Source organism: Dryobates pubescens, chromosome 17 (genome assembly GCF_014839835.1).
Source record: "Dryobates pubescens isolate bDryPub1 chromosome 17, bDryPub1.pri, whole genome shotgun sequence".
Classification (NCBI taxonomy): domain Eukaryota; kingdom Metazoa; phylum Chordata; class Aves; order Piciformes; family Picidae; genus Dryobates; species Dryobates pubescens.
Genome location: NC_071628.1, coordinates 9,391,423 through 9,408,167, shown reverse-complemented (window position 1 = coordinate 9,408,167; position 16,745 = coordinate 9,391,423). Strand labels below are relative to the sequence as shown.

General features: G+C 51.3%; 1 protein-coding gene across 1 annotated transcript in view; it reads left to right on the top strand.

The window, feature by feature from the left end:
• The window catches only part of ANP32A (acidic nuclear phosphoprotein 32 family member A), a 30,134-nt gene extending 13,702 nt beyond the window's left edge, over nucleotides 1-16,432 (top strand). The window contains exons 2-7 of the mRNA XM_009903866.2: nucleotides 6,350-6,499; nucleotides 6,718-6,840; nucleotides 10,326-10,524; nucleotides 13,510-13,607; nucleotides 15,159-15,219; nucleotides 16,347-16,432. Of these exons, the coding sequence (XP_009902168.1) occupies nucleotides 6,350-6,499; nucleotides 6,718-6,840; nucleotides 10,326-10,524; nucleotides 13,510-13,607; nucleotides 15,159-15,219; nucleotides 16,347-16,405 (690 nt within the window). The 3' untranslated portion in view covers nucleotides 16,406-16,432. The remainder of the gene's footprint in view (nucleotides 1-6,349; nucleotides 6,500-6,717; nucleotides 6,841-10,325; nucleotides 10,525-13,509; nucleotides 13,608-15,158; nucleotides 15,220-16,346) is intronic.
• The last annotated feature ends 313 nt before the right edge of the window (nucleotides 16,433-16,745 follow it).

The window sequence follows — 16,745 nt, the reverse complement described above, 5'->3', positions numbered from 1 at the left end:
GAAACTGGGATGACCTCAGAACAACAAGTCCAAGGCATGTGGTCTGAGCAGAGTATTGGAGAAGCAGCAACCTCACAGCATCTCAGAATTCATTGAGTTGGAAGGGGCTTTCAAAGGTCATCTTGTCCAACCACCCTGTCATCAGCAGGGATATCTCCAGCTAGAGCAGGTTGCTCAAAGCCCCATCAAGTTTGACCTTGAATCTTCCAGGAATGGGGCCTCAACCACATCCCTGGACAACCTGTTCCAGTGTTTCAACACTCCCATTGTGAAGAACTTCCTCCTTACGTTCAACCTACATCTTCCCTGCTCCAGTTTCAAACCATTGCCCCTTGTCCTATCACCATAGGCCCTTCTAAACAGTCCCTCCCCAGGCTTCCTGTGGGTCCTGCTTTAGATGTTGAAATGCAGCTCTAAGGTCTCCCTGGAGCCTTCTCTTGTCTGGGTTGAAAACCCCCAGGTCTAGCAGCCTGTCCGCATCAGAGAGATGCTTTGCCCTTCTGATCATCTTCATGGCCCAATCTCAAATCATAGAATCATTTCAGTTGGAAAAGCTCTTTAAGGTCATGGAGTCCAACCATTCTGTGACTTTACCCAGTCTGGTGCTAAACCATGTCCCTCAGCACCACATCTCTGCCTCCTTTAAAATCTAGCATGGGACTGCTGCAGAGTGAGGGCTGAGAGCAGCACTCAAGCAGAAGGACACGGACAACCAGGAGACACCTGCTCGAGCAGATGGCACCTGCTCAACAGGGGGAGAGAGACAGCAGAGCCCTGGGCCACCCTGGGAATGCAGAAGACACAGGCTGGGCCAGGAATGCTTGGCAGTTGAAGCTCTGTGATGTGCAGCATGCCAACCCAAGCACCTGATAGGGCTTTATGACAAATCCCATTAAAGATGTGGTTATGTCTTACAGGAACCAACCTAGCCACCTGCATCTTGGGTCTTCTGCTAGGTGTTCACCTGTGGGTGCCTTCTTAGCTGTTGGGGTGAGGCTTGTGTTGCTGGTGGCTGGGTACCTGGAGCATGTTGCTTTGCTGCTGCTGCTCACTGGGTAGCAGTTTGGGGGGAAGGTAAGTACAGGTCACAGGGTTTGTCTTGTTCATTAGTTCCTACTCCAACCAGGGCTTGGATTGCTTATGCAGCAAGGCCTAGACAGTGATAAGGTTAGCAATAGACTTTTTCTGCAGGTCTTGTCTTCTTCTGGAAGAAGCTGGATTTAGATTAGACATTAGGAAGAAATTCTTTCCTTTAAGGGTGGTGAGACACTGGAACAGATTGCTCAGAGTAGTTCTGGAGGCTCCAAGCCTGGAGCTGTTGAAGGTCAGGTTGGATGGGGACTTGAGCAAGCTGGTCAAGTAGGAGGTGTCCATGACCATGGCAGGGGGTTGGAATTAGATGATGTTTAAGGTTTCCTCCAACCTAAGCCATTCTGTGATTGGCAAACTGGCTTGAGGTGGTACTGAGCTGATTTTAGATAGTAGCAAGTTAATTTTGGTGGCATTAGATGGTGGTGAGCTGTTCCAGGTGATACTGAGCTTGGTTTAAGCGGTGATGAGCTGTTTCAGATGGTATTGAACTGGTCCTGTGTACAAGAGGTTTGGGTATGATGCAGTGTATGAGGTGGGTGAAGCCCCTAAGTTCTTAACTTCATCCTCATTTTGCTTCTTAGATTTTAGATCCATCTTCATTTTGACTTGAATCTTGTTCTGAGGAGTCAGGATCTTTTGATCATACAAGCACCAAACCTGCTTATTGCTTTGCTGTTTTCCAAAGGAGCTCCTCAGTTTGGCCTCTTCCAAACCTGGCTGGTTTGATTCCATGGAGCTGTTTTGGCTGTACCTCTGCCCAGTGCCTCAGTACTGGGCACAGCAAGAGAGCATTTCAGTTCTGTCTCAGTTTTTCTGCCAGAGAGGAAGCAGCAATCTTGCCCTAAAAGGAGCAAAACTAACAGTGGAAGCCAGTTGGATCTTCTGCCACCATATTAAAGGGTTTTTCTTCTGCATCCATTGCTGTTTCCAGCTCCCTCAAACCCCTTTTCTGCTCCTAAGGCAACTTAGTCCAGTTCTCCCTTAGCCTTCTCCCCTGTGCCCCTCTCACACTTCAAATCCTGGGTTCAGTTTTGGGCCCCTGAGGGGCTGGAGCAGCTCCAGAGAGGGGCAGCAAAGCTGGTGAAGGGTCTGGAGAGCAGGCCAGGTGAAGAGCAACTTGAGGGAGCTAGGATTGTTCAGTCTGGAGAAAAGGAGGCTGAGGGGAGACCTTCTGGCTCTCCACAGTTCCCTGAAAGGAGGCTGGAGCCAAGTGGAGGTTGGTCTCTTCTCCCTAGTTCCAGGTGATAGGATGAGAGGAAATGGCCTGAAATTGTGCCAGGGGAGGCTCAGGTGGGAGAGTAGGAAAAATTTCTTTGCTGCAAGAGTGGTCAGGCACAGGAACAGGCTGCCCAGGGAGGTGGTGGAGTCACCGGCCCTGGAGGTGTTCCAGAAGCATGTGGACGTGCCACTTAGGGACGTCATTTAATGGCCATGGTGGTGTTGGGTTGAAGGTTGGACTCAAGGATCTTGGAAGTCTCTTCCAACTGAAACAATTCTATGGTTCCATCCTGCCCTTGAAGAGGATGATGGATGTCCCACCTCCTGGGGTGAGGGCAGATGTTGTTTCTTTCTCTTGGTGAGGTTTAGGTGTTGCTTCACTCTGTGCCTTTCCTCTGCTGCACAGCTCAGAGCCAGAGTTGCTTCCAAGCCCTGCAGCCTGGTGCTGCCATGAGCATTTTCCCTCCCTCAACTTGCTTCTTCCCTCAACTCCTTCCTGCCTTGCCTCACCTTCAGATGGCTGGAGTGGGTCTGGAGAAGGCCACAAAGATGATCAGAGGGCTGGAGCACCTCTGCTATGGGGACAGGCTGAGAGCTGGGGCTGTTCAGCCTGGAGAAAAGAAGGCTCCCAGGAGCCCTTAGAGCAGCCTTCCAGTATCTGGAGAGAGCTACAGGAATGCTGGAGAGGGTCTTTAGGGGCTTGTAGTGGTAGGATGAGGAGCAATAGCTTTGAGCTGGGAAGAGGGGAGATTTAGACTGGAAGAAATTCTTTCCAGTGAGGGTGGGGAGACACTGGAACAGGTTGCCCAGGGAGGCTGTGGATGCTCCCTCCCTGGAAGTGTTCAAGGCCAGGCTGGATGAGGCCTTGAGCAACCTGGGCTGGTGGGAGGTGTCCCTGCCCATGGCAGGAGGTTGGAACTGGAAGGTCTTTAAGGTCCCTTCCCTGCCCCTATAAATGCTACATGAGCTCTTCCAAAACTCGACCTTCATGCTCTTGACAAGCATGGAGCTTCCCCCTACAGACACCAGCCCCTTGCTGCAGACAGCCTCTTCTCCCTGCACCGAAGTGTGGTCTGTAAGTGGGTGCTGGGCCGAGCCACCTCGCTGCTCCAGGGAGATAACAGGGTGGGCAGGGGCCTTGTGTGCTGCTGAGTGAGGACACAGATAGCAAGAAGGCAGCTGCTGGAAGTGTGGGTGTGGGCTGGAGCTCCTTTATTTATCTGTCTTTGGTTGTCTTTCTGGTTTTGGCGGGAGCCTGTGTGAAGCAGATGAGAGAGAAAACTTTGTGTGTCCCCAGGAGGATCTCACTGGAGGATCCTGATACTTAAAGGCTGGTAGAGTAAGAAGACAGACATCATAGAATGGTTTGGCTTAGAAGAGACCTTACAAGATCATCCTGTTCCACCATGTTTGCCTTTAAAATGGCTTTTTTGCTGTCCCAATTTCAAGGCAAAAAGCATTTTCTTTGGTAAAAAATAGCTTATGGTGGGCACTCAGTGTTGGGCTTTATTTTCCCCAGTGGAATAGATGTATGTAGGATCAAGAGCTTTTGACTTGATCTTTGGGTTGCTTCTACCCAGCCTAAAATTCCTTCTGGAGAACTTTCATTGTGGCCATTCCCTATCCTGATTCTTCTAGGAAAATTGTAGAGCCTTGGGGAAAAAAAAAGCTCTTTACTTCCTGTCTAACCCTGATCCTCCTGCCCTCAATGCATCACTTGTCCTCCCTGTGTTGCTTTGGGCTGACTTCCCTCTTGACTGCAGTGCCTGGGATTTAATTAGAAATCTTGGGATATTTTATTTGGAGCTGTTAAAAAAAAAAAAGCACAATAACAACAACAATCACACACACACACACAAAAAATCACCCAGCCCTACATAGGATTAAGAGAAGTAATGAATCAGGAAATTAAATCTTTGCATATTAGCAGTGCTCTGTGTGAACTGAAGAGTTGCATCAGCTCTGCCTCTTGAAAGCTGGTTAGATGCCATCCTCAGCTTCAAGCAGCACCTCTGGGCCTTTCCAAACCTACAGACAAACCTCAGATGCAGGATGGGGGGGGGGGCTGCAGAGTTCCAATTTTTGTGGCTGTTTTATAGATGCAGGAGAACCTCATGGGTCTCATGTGTGTTCCCCAAATGAGTGGGGGGCCGCTCCTCACATGTGTGCTCCCCAAACGGGTGGGGGCCCCCCCTCTGGACTCCCAGCCTGTGGGGACAGAGCTTTCCCAGAGCCCCTCCAAAACTCATCTTCTGAAGTACTCATCTCAAGAACTCAAATTTCTTAAGACTGCCCTGGTTTTGGGGTGAAAAGCAGCAGTTTTGAGTCAGGGTGAGGTGTGTTTGGGAGCTTTCTTGTGTCGATGCTGTTATTGAAGCTAGCACCTGCAGGAGTGGTGCTTAAAAACAACGAACCCCCCAGGGGGTAAACGCCCATGGGGTGCCCAGCTTTGGGTGGCAGGCAGGTTCTCTGATGCCCAGGCTCATGGGGACATTATCTTCAAGCCTCCTTGCTGCAGCAGGGCAAGGGAGATAAGGCTTTGCTCACTAAAGGTCCCCTCCCAGCATCATCTCATGGGTTCATAGAATGGCTTGGGTTAGAAGGGACCTTAGAGATCATTCAGTTCCAGCGCCCCTGCCATGGGCAGGGACACCTTCCACTAGAGCAGGTTCCTCAAGGCTTCATCCAGCCTGGCCTTGAGCACCTTCAGGGAGGGGACATCCACAGCCTCCTTGGGCAACCTGTTCCAGTGTCTCCCCACCCTTACTGGAAAGAATTTCTTCCTCAGCTCCAGTTGAAACCTGCCCTCATCTGTTGTCATTCCCCACCAAATTGCTCACCACTGAAGATTTCCCCTTAATGTACCCAGCGTCAGGAGGGGTGTGAGGGTGGAGAACTCCAGAAAGACCTGCTTTAGGACCACCAGCCCCTGCTGGAGGTTTCAGGAGTCTGTCCATGCTTGGAAAGCTCCAGTAATTCCTGCAGGCAGGGAGAAGCTGCTTTAGTGTCTGATGATCTGTGGTAATGGCACAGGAGCTGTGCTGCGTGTCAGGGTTGGGGCCGAGTTTAAAAACTGAAGGGATTGGATTCATGGTTTTCAGGATGTTTATTGCTTGCATTTGGCAAAGACCAGGCTGCTTCTAGCAGCCAGCTTGGTTAAGCCAGGATGAATGTTTCTGAACTGTTTACATTGATTATGGGACAACACAAAGGTGGGAAATTGAAGCCAAGCCAGATGCCTGTGTTTCTGAAACCCTTCACAGAGTCACAGAATTGTTTGGGTTGGAAGAGATCTCTAAGACTGAGTCCAACCATCAACCTGACACCACCATGGCCATTAAACCCTGTCCCCAAGTGCCATGGCCACAGGTTTCTTGAACACCTCTGGGGATGGTGACTCCACCACCTCCCTGGCCAGCCTGTTCCAATACCTGGCCACTCTTTCAGGAAAGAAATTTTCCCTGATCTCCCACCTGAGCCTCCCCTGGCACAATTTCAGGCCATTTGCTCTCATCCTATCACTTGGAACTAGGGAGAAGAGATCAGCCCCCACCTGGCTCCAATCGCCTTTCATGGAGTTGTAGAGAGCAATGAGGTCTCCCTTCTAGACATCCCAGCAAGAGCTGGGATCAAGCACTGAAAGTTAACCACTCACACACTTGCTGGTTTGCTGGGATGCCTTGATGAGAAGGAATGGATTGAAGCTTGAGGAGGGGAGTTCTAGGCTGGAGACTAGGAAGAAATTCTTTACAGTGAGAGTGGTGGGACACTGGAACAGGTTGCCCAGGGACCACGTGGATACCTCCTCCCTGGAGGTGTTCAGGGCCAGGTTGGATGAGGCCTTGAGCAACCTAGGCTGGTGGGAAGTGTCCCTGCCCACGGCGGGGGGTGGTTGGAACTGGATGAGCTTTAAGCTCCCTTCTAACTCAAACCCTTCCATGAATTGCTGCCTGATCTGTGCCATCCTTTGCTTGTTGGGTGAAACTTCGCTCCTGCACGCTGAAGGCCTTACAGACACTGTGCTTGGTTCTCTTTCCAGGTTAAAGAGCTGGTTCTTGACAACTGCAGGTCGAACGAAGGCAAAATCGAGGGCCTGACAGATGAGTTTGAAGAGCTGGAATTGTTAAGTACAATCAACGTAGGCTTAACCTCAGTTGCAAACTTACCAAAGTTAAACAAACTGAAGAAGGTAAATTCAAATCTCCTCTGCTGTAAGGGGGTTATAGGGAGGGGGAGGGGGAAAAAGGCGGGGGGGAAGGGAGAAGGGGAAAGGGGAGGGGGCCTTCTCTGCACTCTGCTCCCTGTATAAACCAGCTGTGTGCCTCAGAAGGTGAAGCCAGCTGTTAGGGGTTTTTATTTACACTGGGTGGTTGCTCTGCAAACTGAAGGTGTTGCTGTGCCTTGCAGCTCGAGCTGAGCGACAACAGAGTCTCAGGAGGACTGGAGGTGTTGGCAGAAAAGTGTCCGAACCTCACGCATCTAAATCTAAGCGGCAACAAAATAAAAGATCTTGGGACAATAGAGCCTCTGGTAAGTTGGTGTGGGGCTTGGGGAGGTCAAAACCCATTTTGTCAGCAGTGCTGGGGAATTGCAGAGCGATTTGGGTGAGCAGGGACCGTTTACTAGTCCAACCCTCCCTGCAGTCGACAGGGACAGCTGCAACCTGACCTGCAATGGGTCCAGGGATGAGGCAGTTCCCATCTCTGGGCAGCCTGGGGCAGGCTCTCACCACCCTCAGGGTCAAACATTTCTCCCTTCTCTCCAGTCTGAATCTCCCTCTTTTAGTTCAAACCATCACCCCTGGTCCTGTCACAGCAGGCCCTGTTCAAAAGTCTGTCCCCAGTATTCTGCTTGGCCTCTTGAAGCACTGAAAGGCCACCGGAAGGTCTCCCTGGAGCCGCCTTTCAGCCCCAGGTCTCTCAGCCTGGTCTCACAGCAGAGGGCTTCCAGCCCTCCCATCATTGATGTGGCCCCTCTCCAATAGGTCCCTGCCTGTGCTGTGCTGAGGACTCCAGAGCTGGCCCCAGCACTGCAGGTGGGGTCTCAGCAGAGCAGAGGGGCAGAATCCTCTCCCTCCCCCTGTTGCCCATGCTGCTGGGGATCAGCCCAGGTGATGGTTGATTTTTGGGGCTGTGAGGGCACATTACCAGCTCCTGTTCACCGTGGGGTACAGGCATTATAGCTTCAGAAAGACAAAGCCACTTGGAGTGTCCCTGGTGCTTATCTCCTGCGTGTGCCTTGGGCTCAGCCTGCCCCCGGGCTGTCCCCAGCCCTCCCCCGGGGCTGTGCCTGCAGCCTGGGCAGCTGCTTCCCTCTAGTGGCTGCTGCTCCGGGGAGCATCCTGGCCTTCCACACTGCCCCGGGCTCTGGGTTGGTCTCCCACAAGCTCTGTTTGAGCTTGGTGTGTTTGTCCTGAAGTGCATTTGGGCTAAACTCTCCAGCCACTGCTTCTGCCCAGGGTGCAGTGTGTGCTGGTGGTGGCTGCAGCACCGTGGGCTTCCAAACTGTACCTGGGTAGGGGTCACTGAGCCTGAAACCTATTCCTCCTGTTTTCCATTAACTAGACTGCATGCTACAAAGAAATCTTTTCCAGTGAGGGTGGTGAGACACTGGAGTATGTTGCCCAGGGAGGCTGTGGATGCCTCTTCCCTGGAGGTGTTCAAAGAGCTGGTGGGATGGGACCTTTAGAAGCCTTTTTTAGTGGGAGGTGTCCCTGCCCAGGGCAGGGGGGTTGGGACTAGATGATCTTTAAGGTCCCTTCCAACCCAAACTATTCTGTGAGCTAATTCTTCTGCTCACAGTCATTTTCCTTTTCATTTCAAGTGCTGAGAGCAAGTTTGTCAGGTCTTGGTTCCAAAAAGCCTCCAAGTGCCCATTCTGTGCTGTGTCCTAGCTTGTAGTTTGTGTGCTCTTTGCTCTCCAGAAGTGCAGAGTTTAGTCTCATGCTTATTCCCCAAATACTTCTTCTTAAAATGTCTCAAGTAGCAGTTCTCAGATGAGTCCATCTCAAATCTCCTTTCCTCCAGCAGAAAGGGAGAGCAGATCAGTTAAACTCTTGGAGCAAGCAGATGAGAGAGGGGATTGTAACTTGTCCCAGTTTCAGCCTAGTGGCTTTCTTGATGTCACCATCACTCTACACATGAAACTCCAGAAGGGAGAGATTTCCTAAGGCTTGCTACAAATCCTCAACTGCTTCTGCTTTTGTTGGTAGTACTTTGAAGTACTATGGGCAATGCAGACAACATCTCTCCCTCCAAAATAATCATCAAAACTGAATTAAAACCAGGAATTGAATTCTTGTTCAGTTTATGTTTTCTTTTTTTTTCCCAAAGGCTGAGGAGCAATCATTAAACTGTTCAAAATCTCTCTTAGCAAAGTTATTGTGGCCAAAGCATTGTCTGTTGCTTTTGCTTCTTGGCACTGGGGAGGTCCCACCTTGAATGCTGGGTTCAGTTTTGGGGCCCTCGCTACAAGAAGGACAGTGAGTGGCTATAGCTGAGACAGCAAAGGGTGACAAAGAAGGGTCTAGAGCACAAGGCTTCTGAGGAGCAGCTGAAGAACCTGGGGGGTTTCAGCCTGCAGAAAAGGAGGCTGAGGGGAGACCTTTTGGCTGTCTCCAACTCCCTGAAAGTAGCTTGGAGCCAGGTAGGGTTTGGTCTCTTCTCTCAAGGACCAAGTGATAGGACAAGGGGAAATGGCATCAGGTTTCCCCAGGGGAGGGGAGGCTGGACTTGATGAACAATTTCTGTGTGGAAAGGGTTGTCAAGGCCTGGCCCAGGCTGCCCTGGGCAGTGGTGGAGTCCCTATGCCTGGAGGGGTTTCAGAGCTGTTGAGATGTGGTGCTGAGGGACCTCATTTGGTGGTGACCTGGCATTGTTGATTAAGAGTTGGACTTGATGATCTGAAAGGCCTCTTCCAGCCTGAGGGAGCTCAAGAGTGGCCACTTTCCCCTCTGTCACACAAAGCAGCAGTGACCAGACCTTGCAGGTTTCTTCTCCAGGCCAATTTCAGTAGGTAGAACAGAATAGAATAGAATTAACCAGGTTGGAAAAGACCTTTGAGACCATCGAGTCCAACCTATCACCCAACACCATCTAATCAACTAAACCACGGCACCAAGTGCTTCATCCAGTCTCTTCCTAAACACCTCCAGTGATGGTGTCCTCCCTGGGCAGCACATTCCAATGGCCAATCTCTCTTTCTATGAAAAACTTCTTCCTAACATCCAGCCTAACCCTCCCCTGGTGCAGCTTGAGACTGTGACAAAGACCAGAAGCAGACAAAGACCAAAATGACCCTTGTGTCATGGGAAGCTCTTGAGCACATTAACTTTGCCCTGCAGAGAATTATCCTGGAGTCTTAGAGTGGTTTGAGTTGGAAGGGACCTTACACATCATTTAGTTCCAACCTCCCTGCCATGACTAAGGACACCTCCCACTAGACCAGGGTGCTCAAAGCCCCATCCAACCATCATCATCATGCTGAACTTCAGCGATGGGACCAGGCTTTATTCAGTGGTGCCCTGTGACAGGACAAGGGGTAATGGGCACAAACTTGAACTGAAGAAGTTCCATCTCTGGAGCAGGCTGCCCAGAGAGGTGGTGGAGCCTCCTTCTCTGGAGAGATTCCAAACCCACTTGGTCACTGTGATTCTGGGTGCCCTGCTGTGGGTGCCTCTGCTTTGGCAGGGGGGTCGGACTGGATGAGGACACAGTCTCAAACTGCACCAGGGGAAGTTTAGGCTGGAGGTGAGGACAAAGTTCTTCCCAGAGAGAGCTGTTAGCCATTGGAATGTGCTACCCAGGGAGGTGGCGGAGTCACTGTCCCTGGAGCTGCTCAAGAGGGGATTGGAGGTGGCACGTGGAGCCACGGTTTAGTAGTCATGAGGTGTGTGGGGTGACAGGTTGGACTGGATGACCTCTGAGGTCTTTTCCAACCTGATTGATTCTGTGATCTGCAGAGGTGCCTTCCATCCTGTAGCACTCTGTGATTGTGTGACTCCTCTTGCTTTGCAGAAGAAGTTAGAAAACCTGAAGAGCCTAGACCTTTTCAACTGCGAGGTAACCAACTTGAACGATTACAGAGAAAACGTTTTCAAGCTCCTCCCGCAGCTCACATACCTCGATGGCTACGACCGGGACGACAAAGAGGCGCCAGACTCCGATGTAGAGGCCTACTTGAAGGGCTTAGATGACGAGGAGGATGATGAGGATGGTAGGTGGATCGTGCTGCTTGGTGTACCTAAGTTAAAAGGCCCAGTATGCTGCCTGGTGTGTTTTTGCTTCCAGCTCTGACTTGTTGGCGAGAGAATCGTAGAATTGTTTTGCTCGGAAAAGACCGCTGAGCCCAACCATCGACACTGCACCGCTGTGGCCACTAACCCATGCCCTGAAGTGCCATGTCCTCATGTTTCTTTGTTAAGAAGAGTGTGGCTAGCAGGTCAAGGGAGGTTCTCATCCCCCTCTACCCTGGCGAGGCCACATCTGGAGTACTGGGTCCACTTCTGGGCTCCCCAGTTCAAGAAAGACAGGGAAATACCGGGCAGTGTCCAACGGAAGCTATGAGGAGGATCAAGGGCCTGGAGCATCTGTCTGAGGAGGAAAGTCTGGGAGACCTGAGGCTGTTACCTCTGGAGAAGATTGAGAGGGCATCTTCTCAATGCTCAGCAAGAGCCCTCTCTCAGGGCAAGAGGATGGGGCCAGATTCTTCTCAGTGGTGCCCAGTTACAGGACAAAGGGCAACAGGCATGAACTGGAACCCAGGAAGTTCCACCTGAAGATGAGGAGAAACTTCTTTGGTGTGAGGAGCCCTGGAGCAGGCTGCCTAGAGAGGTTGTGGAGGCTCCTTCTCTGGAGAGCTTCCAAACCCCCCTGGCCATTGTGATGCTGGGCAAGCTGCTGGGGGTGCCCCTGCTTTGGCAGGGGCGTTGGACTGGGTGATCTTCCAACTGCCACCCGCTTCGTGATTCTCGAAACACCTCTATGGACGATGACTCCGCCATCGGCTTGGGCAGCCTGTTCCAGCGTCTGAAGGAAGGGTGTTCACAGCAGCTCATTGCTGACTGAAGCAAAGGAGAAGTTACCTCAGTGTCCTCTGAAGGCAGGAAGGGAAAGGAGCTGGGCAGGGCCTGAAAGAGCTTCTTTCTCAGTCTTACCTCTAGTGAGAGATCAGGACAACAAAGAAGCGCCGGACTCTGATGCAGAGGGCTATGTGGAGGGCTTGGATGATGATGAGGAAGATGAAGATGGCATGTGAATTTGTGCTGCTTGGTGTCTCTGAGTTGAAAGATTGATGTGCTGCGTGGTATGTTCTGCTTCCAGCTCTGACTTGTTGGCAGGAGAAGGGTGTCTTCAGTGGCTCCTTCTGTCTGATGGAAAGCAGAAATAGTTCTGAAGGGAGGGAGGAAGGAAAGGAGGAGAGGAGAGGAAGGAAGCAGGAGAGGAGAAAGGCAGGGCATGAACAAGCCACTTTCTCAATCATCTCTAGTGATTGGGTGGTACAAAGGCATCTGGAGGAGAAGGAAGACACTGAAAGAGTGTCAGAGAACCAGTAAACCCCAGGAGACAGAAATGGGTAAGAAAGGATGGTGTGAACATGCTGCATTTTCCAGGAACCATGTGAGGAGTGGTTCCTGATGGAGAAGGCCGAGGTGGAGAACTAGACTTGGTGTAGAAGGCGGCTGAGTCAAGGAGCCAAGGCAGTAATGTGAGTTCATAGCTGCTCCATGAGGGCAAAATGAAGTGGTTGAGATCAAGCAGAGGAAGAGGACAGTGTCTGTGTTGAGGTCTGCCCAGGGCAAGTGGTGTGAAAGGCACTGACTGAAGCAGCAAACTTCTTGATGGTAGGAAAGCGTGGCGCGGGTACCGGCGCGGCGCGGGTGCCGGCGCGGCGCGGGTGCTGTTGTGCCTCCCCAGCAGACTGCAGTGGGAGGCCCCAGGGCACCGGTCGGGTGAGTATCCGGCTGAGTGTGGGGAATGTGCTGGACTCTTCAAACCCAGCTGCACAGCAAAAGCAGAAAAGCTGCACTTGCAGTTTTGCCTTGAGTGCTGAATGGGAGCTCTGCTGAGAGGGGCAAGGGCTGCAGCGGGGCTGGGCAGAGTGGGGCATGCATGCACAGAAACCCTGAATCCCAGCATGGTGGGGGTTGGAAGGGACCTCTGGAGATAGCTGGTCCAACCCCACTGCTAAAGCAGGGGCACCCACAGCAGCTTGCCCAATATCACAATGGCCAGGTTAGGTTTGGAAACTCTTCAGAGAAGAAGACTCCACAACCCCTCTGGGCAGCCTGCTCCAGGGATCCAGCACCCTCACACCACAGAAGTTTCTCTTCATCTTCAGATGGAACCTCCTGGGTTCCAGTTTGTGCTCCTTGCTGCTTGTCCTGTCACTGGGCACCACTGAGAAGAGTCTGGCTCCATCCTTTTGGCTCTACCCTTTAGCTCTTGCTGAGCATTGATCAGATCTCCTCTCTCAGGCTGCTCTTCTCCAGGCTCAACAGCCCCAGGGCTCTCAGCCTTTCTTCCTCACAGAGATGCTCCAGGCTCCTTGTCTTCCCCTGGTGAAGTTTTTCAGCCAGCAGCACCCAGCTTCAGCAGGGACAGGGTCTCCTCACAAGTCTGGGCCTACATTTGAAATAACATGAAAAAGCTCCAAAACACCATTCCTGTAGCTTGGGAAAACACTCTCTGGTTTGTTGCATGGGCTACTTGCATTTAATCTCTTTTCCTCTTGACAAGAGATTGCAAAGCCCTGGGATGGATGGTATGTGAGCCTCTTGGATTGCTCTGGCAGCAGAAAGGCAAAGGGTGGCCCTCAGGGAGGGTTCCCAGTGCGTGGCTGGCTTGGAAAGTTCTGCTCTATTCCTGCTGGGAGCAGATGGACACTTGCAGATGAAGAGCTGCAAGTGTCCCACGGGCTCAAAAATGCTTGTTGGCAGTGGGAAGTGGAGCAGCTGAAGCTGAAGCAGTCCTGAGGCTGCTGTGACTTAGTGTCACAGCCCCTGCAGCCCTGGAGCAGCTCAGACTGCGGGTGCAGCTGCCACCCAGGCCTGGCACTGAGGCCCAGGACCAACAAAGCTGCCCTCCAGCTGTGTTTCTGGTTGCTCCTTGTGTAGGAGGTCACATCTCAGGTGATAATATTGAGGGGGGAAAAAAGAAAGTAAACTTGAAATGTCTGAGTGTTTTAATCTTCTTTGTATAGAAGAGGAGTATGATGATGATGCTCAGGTAGTAGACGACGAAGAAGATGAGGAGGAAGAGGAGGAAGGAGAAGAGGAGGATGTGAGTGGAGAAGAGGAGGTAAGGATTTGTGCAATTAATCATAAATTCACAGAATGGTTTGGGTTGGAAGAGACCTTAAAAATCATGTCCCCTGCCATGGGCAGGGACACCTTTGACTGGAGCAGGTTGCTCAAGGCCTCATCCAACCTGGCCTTGAACACCTCCAAGGAGGGGGCATCCACAGCCTCCCTGGGCAACCTGTTCCAGTGTCTCACCACCCTCATTGTAAAGATAATAGTGGGTGGGGAGTGACCATGCTTTAACTGGGAAGAACTGGGTGAGAAATGAACCAATTATTGGAGGCTTTTAGTACTTGAAGTGTGTTCTTCATGTTTGATTTGACTGGAGAAGCATCTCAGTGGGGGGTGGCTTTGAGGCCTTGCTGTCTATGAGCCAGCTGCCATCTAGTGACCACTGACATGAAATCATTCTCTTCATTGGGCTGATGTCACAGATAGCATCAGGAAGGTGGTTTGTGGGGCCTTTGGAGGGCTGGGGTTACAGCCCCTGTACAGCCAAGAGTTACTGACCCTGTGCTCTCAGAGAGGCTCCTCCTCAGGCATGTTTCTTGTGATCCCTCAAATTCTTGGTGTGTGTCTCGAGTGTGCTGAGCCAGTTGTAGTCTGCTGAGGCTTTTCTGGGATCTCACCCCCTGGGAATGGGGCTAAAACTGGCCTTGTGTCATCTGTCCTCCAGCCAAACAATCAAGGAAGGGACCTTTAAAGGTCATCTTGTCAAACTCCCCAGCAATCAGCAGGGACACCTGAAACCAGAGCAGGTTGCTCAGAGCACTGAACAGTCTGACCTGGGATGGGTCCAGGGATGAGGCACCTCCCACCTCTCTGGACAGCCTGGGCCAGGGTCTCAGCACACTCAGTGTCAATTATCTCTCCCTTCTCTCAGGTCTGAATCTCCCTCTTTGTGTTCAAACCATCACCCCTTGTCCTGCCACAACAAGCCCTGCTCAAAACTGTCCCCAGCTTTCTGATTGGCCCCTGGAAATCCTGAAAGGCCACTGGAAGGTCTCTCTGGGTTGAACACCCCCAGCTCAGCCTGGCCCCACAACAGAGACCTTCCAGCCCTCCCATCATTGCTGTGGCTTCCTTTGGACCTGCTCAATCTCAGATACTTCAGTGTCACTCCTGAATGACTGGTCAGCCTTTTCTCCAAACCACCAGCTGCTCCTCAGGCTCTGGAGGTGTCTCCCTCTACCCTTAGAACTGCCCAGTCAAGTTTCACTGCTCCCAGGCTATTGGAACAGAGCTGGCAGCCCTGTATCACCATGAAATCCAACCCCAATTTCTTAATGAAGCCTCTGCTCTCATCCCTTCTGATTTCCTGCAATGAAACTTGGGCCAGAGTCCAGTTCTTCTGCACCAAAAAGCTGCTCTTACATAAGTGTGTGGGAAGCTTCTGCCTTTCTGTTTGGTGGTTGGTTGAGAGGCTTCAAGGACTTGCTGTTGTAAAATGCTGCTGAATTCACAGTGTGAAAGGTCCTGCACTGAAACTTCACTTTGGTTTTTTTCAATCCCTTCTTTTTGTTGTTCTTGGTTGTTTTTTTAAATGCAGGAGGATGAAGAAGGCTACAATGATGGTGAGGTAGATGATGATGAAGATGAAGAAGAGCCTGGTATGACAACAAGCCACTTTTGGCTGAGAATGATGATGAATTGTTATTTTCCAAGTGAAATGCTGTTTTCTCTGAAGCAGGCAGATATTTCTATCCCTGCTCCTTTGGTACCAACCCAGTGGCTGATGTAGAAGCTTGTTGTACCTTGTGGAGCTCCTCAGGGGTCTGCTGTTGGTCTAGGGCTGCTTACCATCTTTTGTCAGTGACATGGGCAGTGATAATGAGTGCCCCCTCAGCAGGTTTGCTGGTGACACCAAGCTGTGTGGTGTGGTGGGCTCACCAGAGGGGAAGGGATGCCATCCAGAAGGGGCTTGAGAAATGGGGGCCAGTGCAGACTGCAGGAGGCTCAACAAGTGCAAGGTCCTGCATCTGGGTTGGGCCAACTCCAGGCTGGGTGAAGAGTGGGCTGAGAGTAGCTCTGAAGAAAGAGTCTTGGGGATGTTGATTGCTGAGAGGCTCCCCATGAGCCAGCAGTGCCCTCATGCAGCCCAGAAGGTAAATGGTGTGCTGGGCTGCAGCTAGAGGAGTGTGGCCAGCAGGGCAAGAGAGGGCATTCTGCCCCTTGACTCTGCTCTTGTGAGACCCCACCTCAAATACTGCATCCAGTTCTGGTGTCCATAGCAAAAGAAAGACACAGAGCTGTTGCAGTGAGTCCAGAGGAGGCCCCAAAGGTGATCCAAGGGCTAGAACACCTCTGCTATGAGGACAAGCTGAGGGAGCTGGGGTTGTTCAGCCTGGAGAAGGGAAGACTGCAGGGGGGGAACCTTCCAATGAAAGGGGTACAGGAAGGCTTGCAGAGGGACTTTGCAGCAATAGGCCAAGGGGGAATGGTTTGAAGCTGAGGGAGAGCAGGTTGAGGCTGGATCTTAGGAAGAATCTCTTCAGTATGAGGCTGGTGAGACTTGGAACAGGTTACCCAGAGCTGGGTTGTGGAGGTGTTCAAGGCCAGGTTAGATGAGGCCTGGAGCAACCGAGCCTAGCTGAGACGCGTCCCTTTCCGTAGCAGGTTGGGGGTGTGTTGCAACGAGATGATCTCTAGGGGTCCCCTCCCACCTCAGCCATTCAGTGCTTCTCAGCAGCCTGAAGGAGCACTCAGCTAACCCCTAGCTGGGCTTTTTGTTTCCTAGATGAACAGGGAGAGAAGAGAAAACGAGAACCTGACGACGAAGGGGATGAAGACGACTAAACCCAATAACCTATTTTGCATTTTTTCCCCCCCCCCTATTGTGATTTGACTGTTCCTACCCTGTATTTCCCCCCACCCCCCTACCCCACCTTTCCCTGCACCCCCAACCTTTTTATTTTCTTTTATTTTTCCTTTTTTTTTTTTGTTTGTTTTGTTTTTAATTTTTTCCTATTATTCTTTTTGTTTGGTTTTTGTTTTGATTGTAATTGTTGCTGTGGGAACCAGAGGGAGAAACAGACCGGGTGGGCAAGGGAATAAAATCCTATTTTTACTGCCACTCCTCCTCCTATTCATTTGAAATTGATTTCTTTGCCTTTCCTTTTCTTTTTTTTTCTTTTCT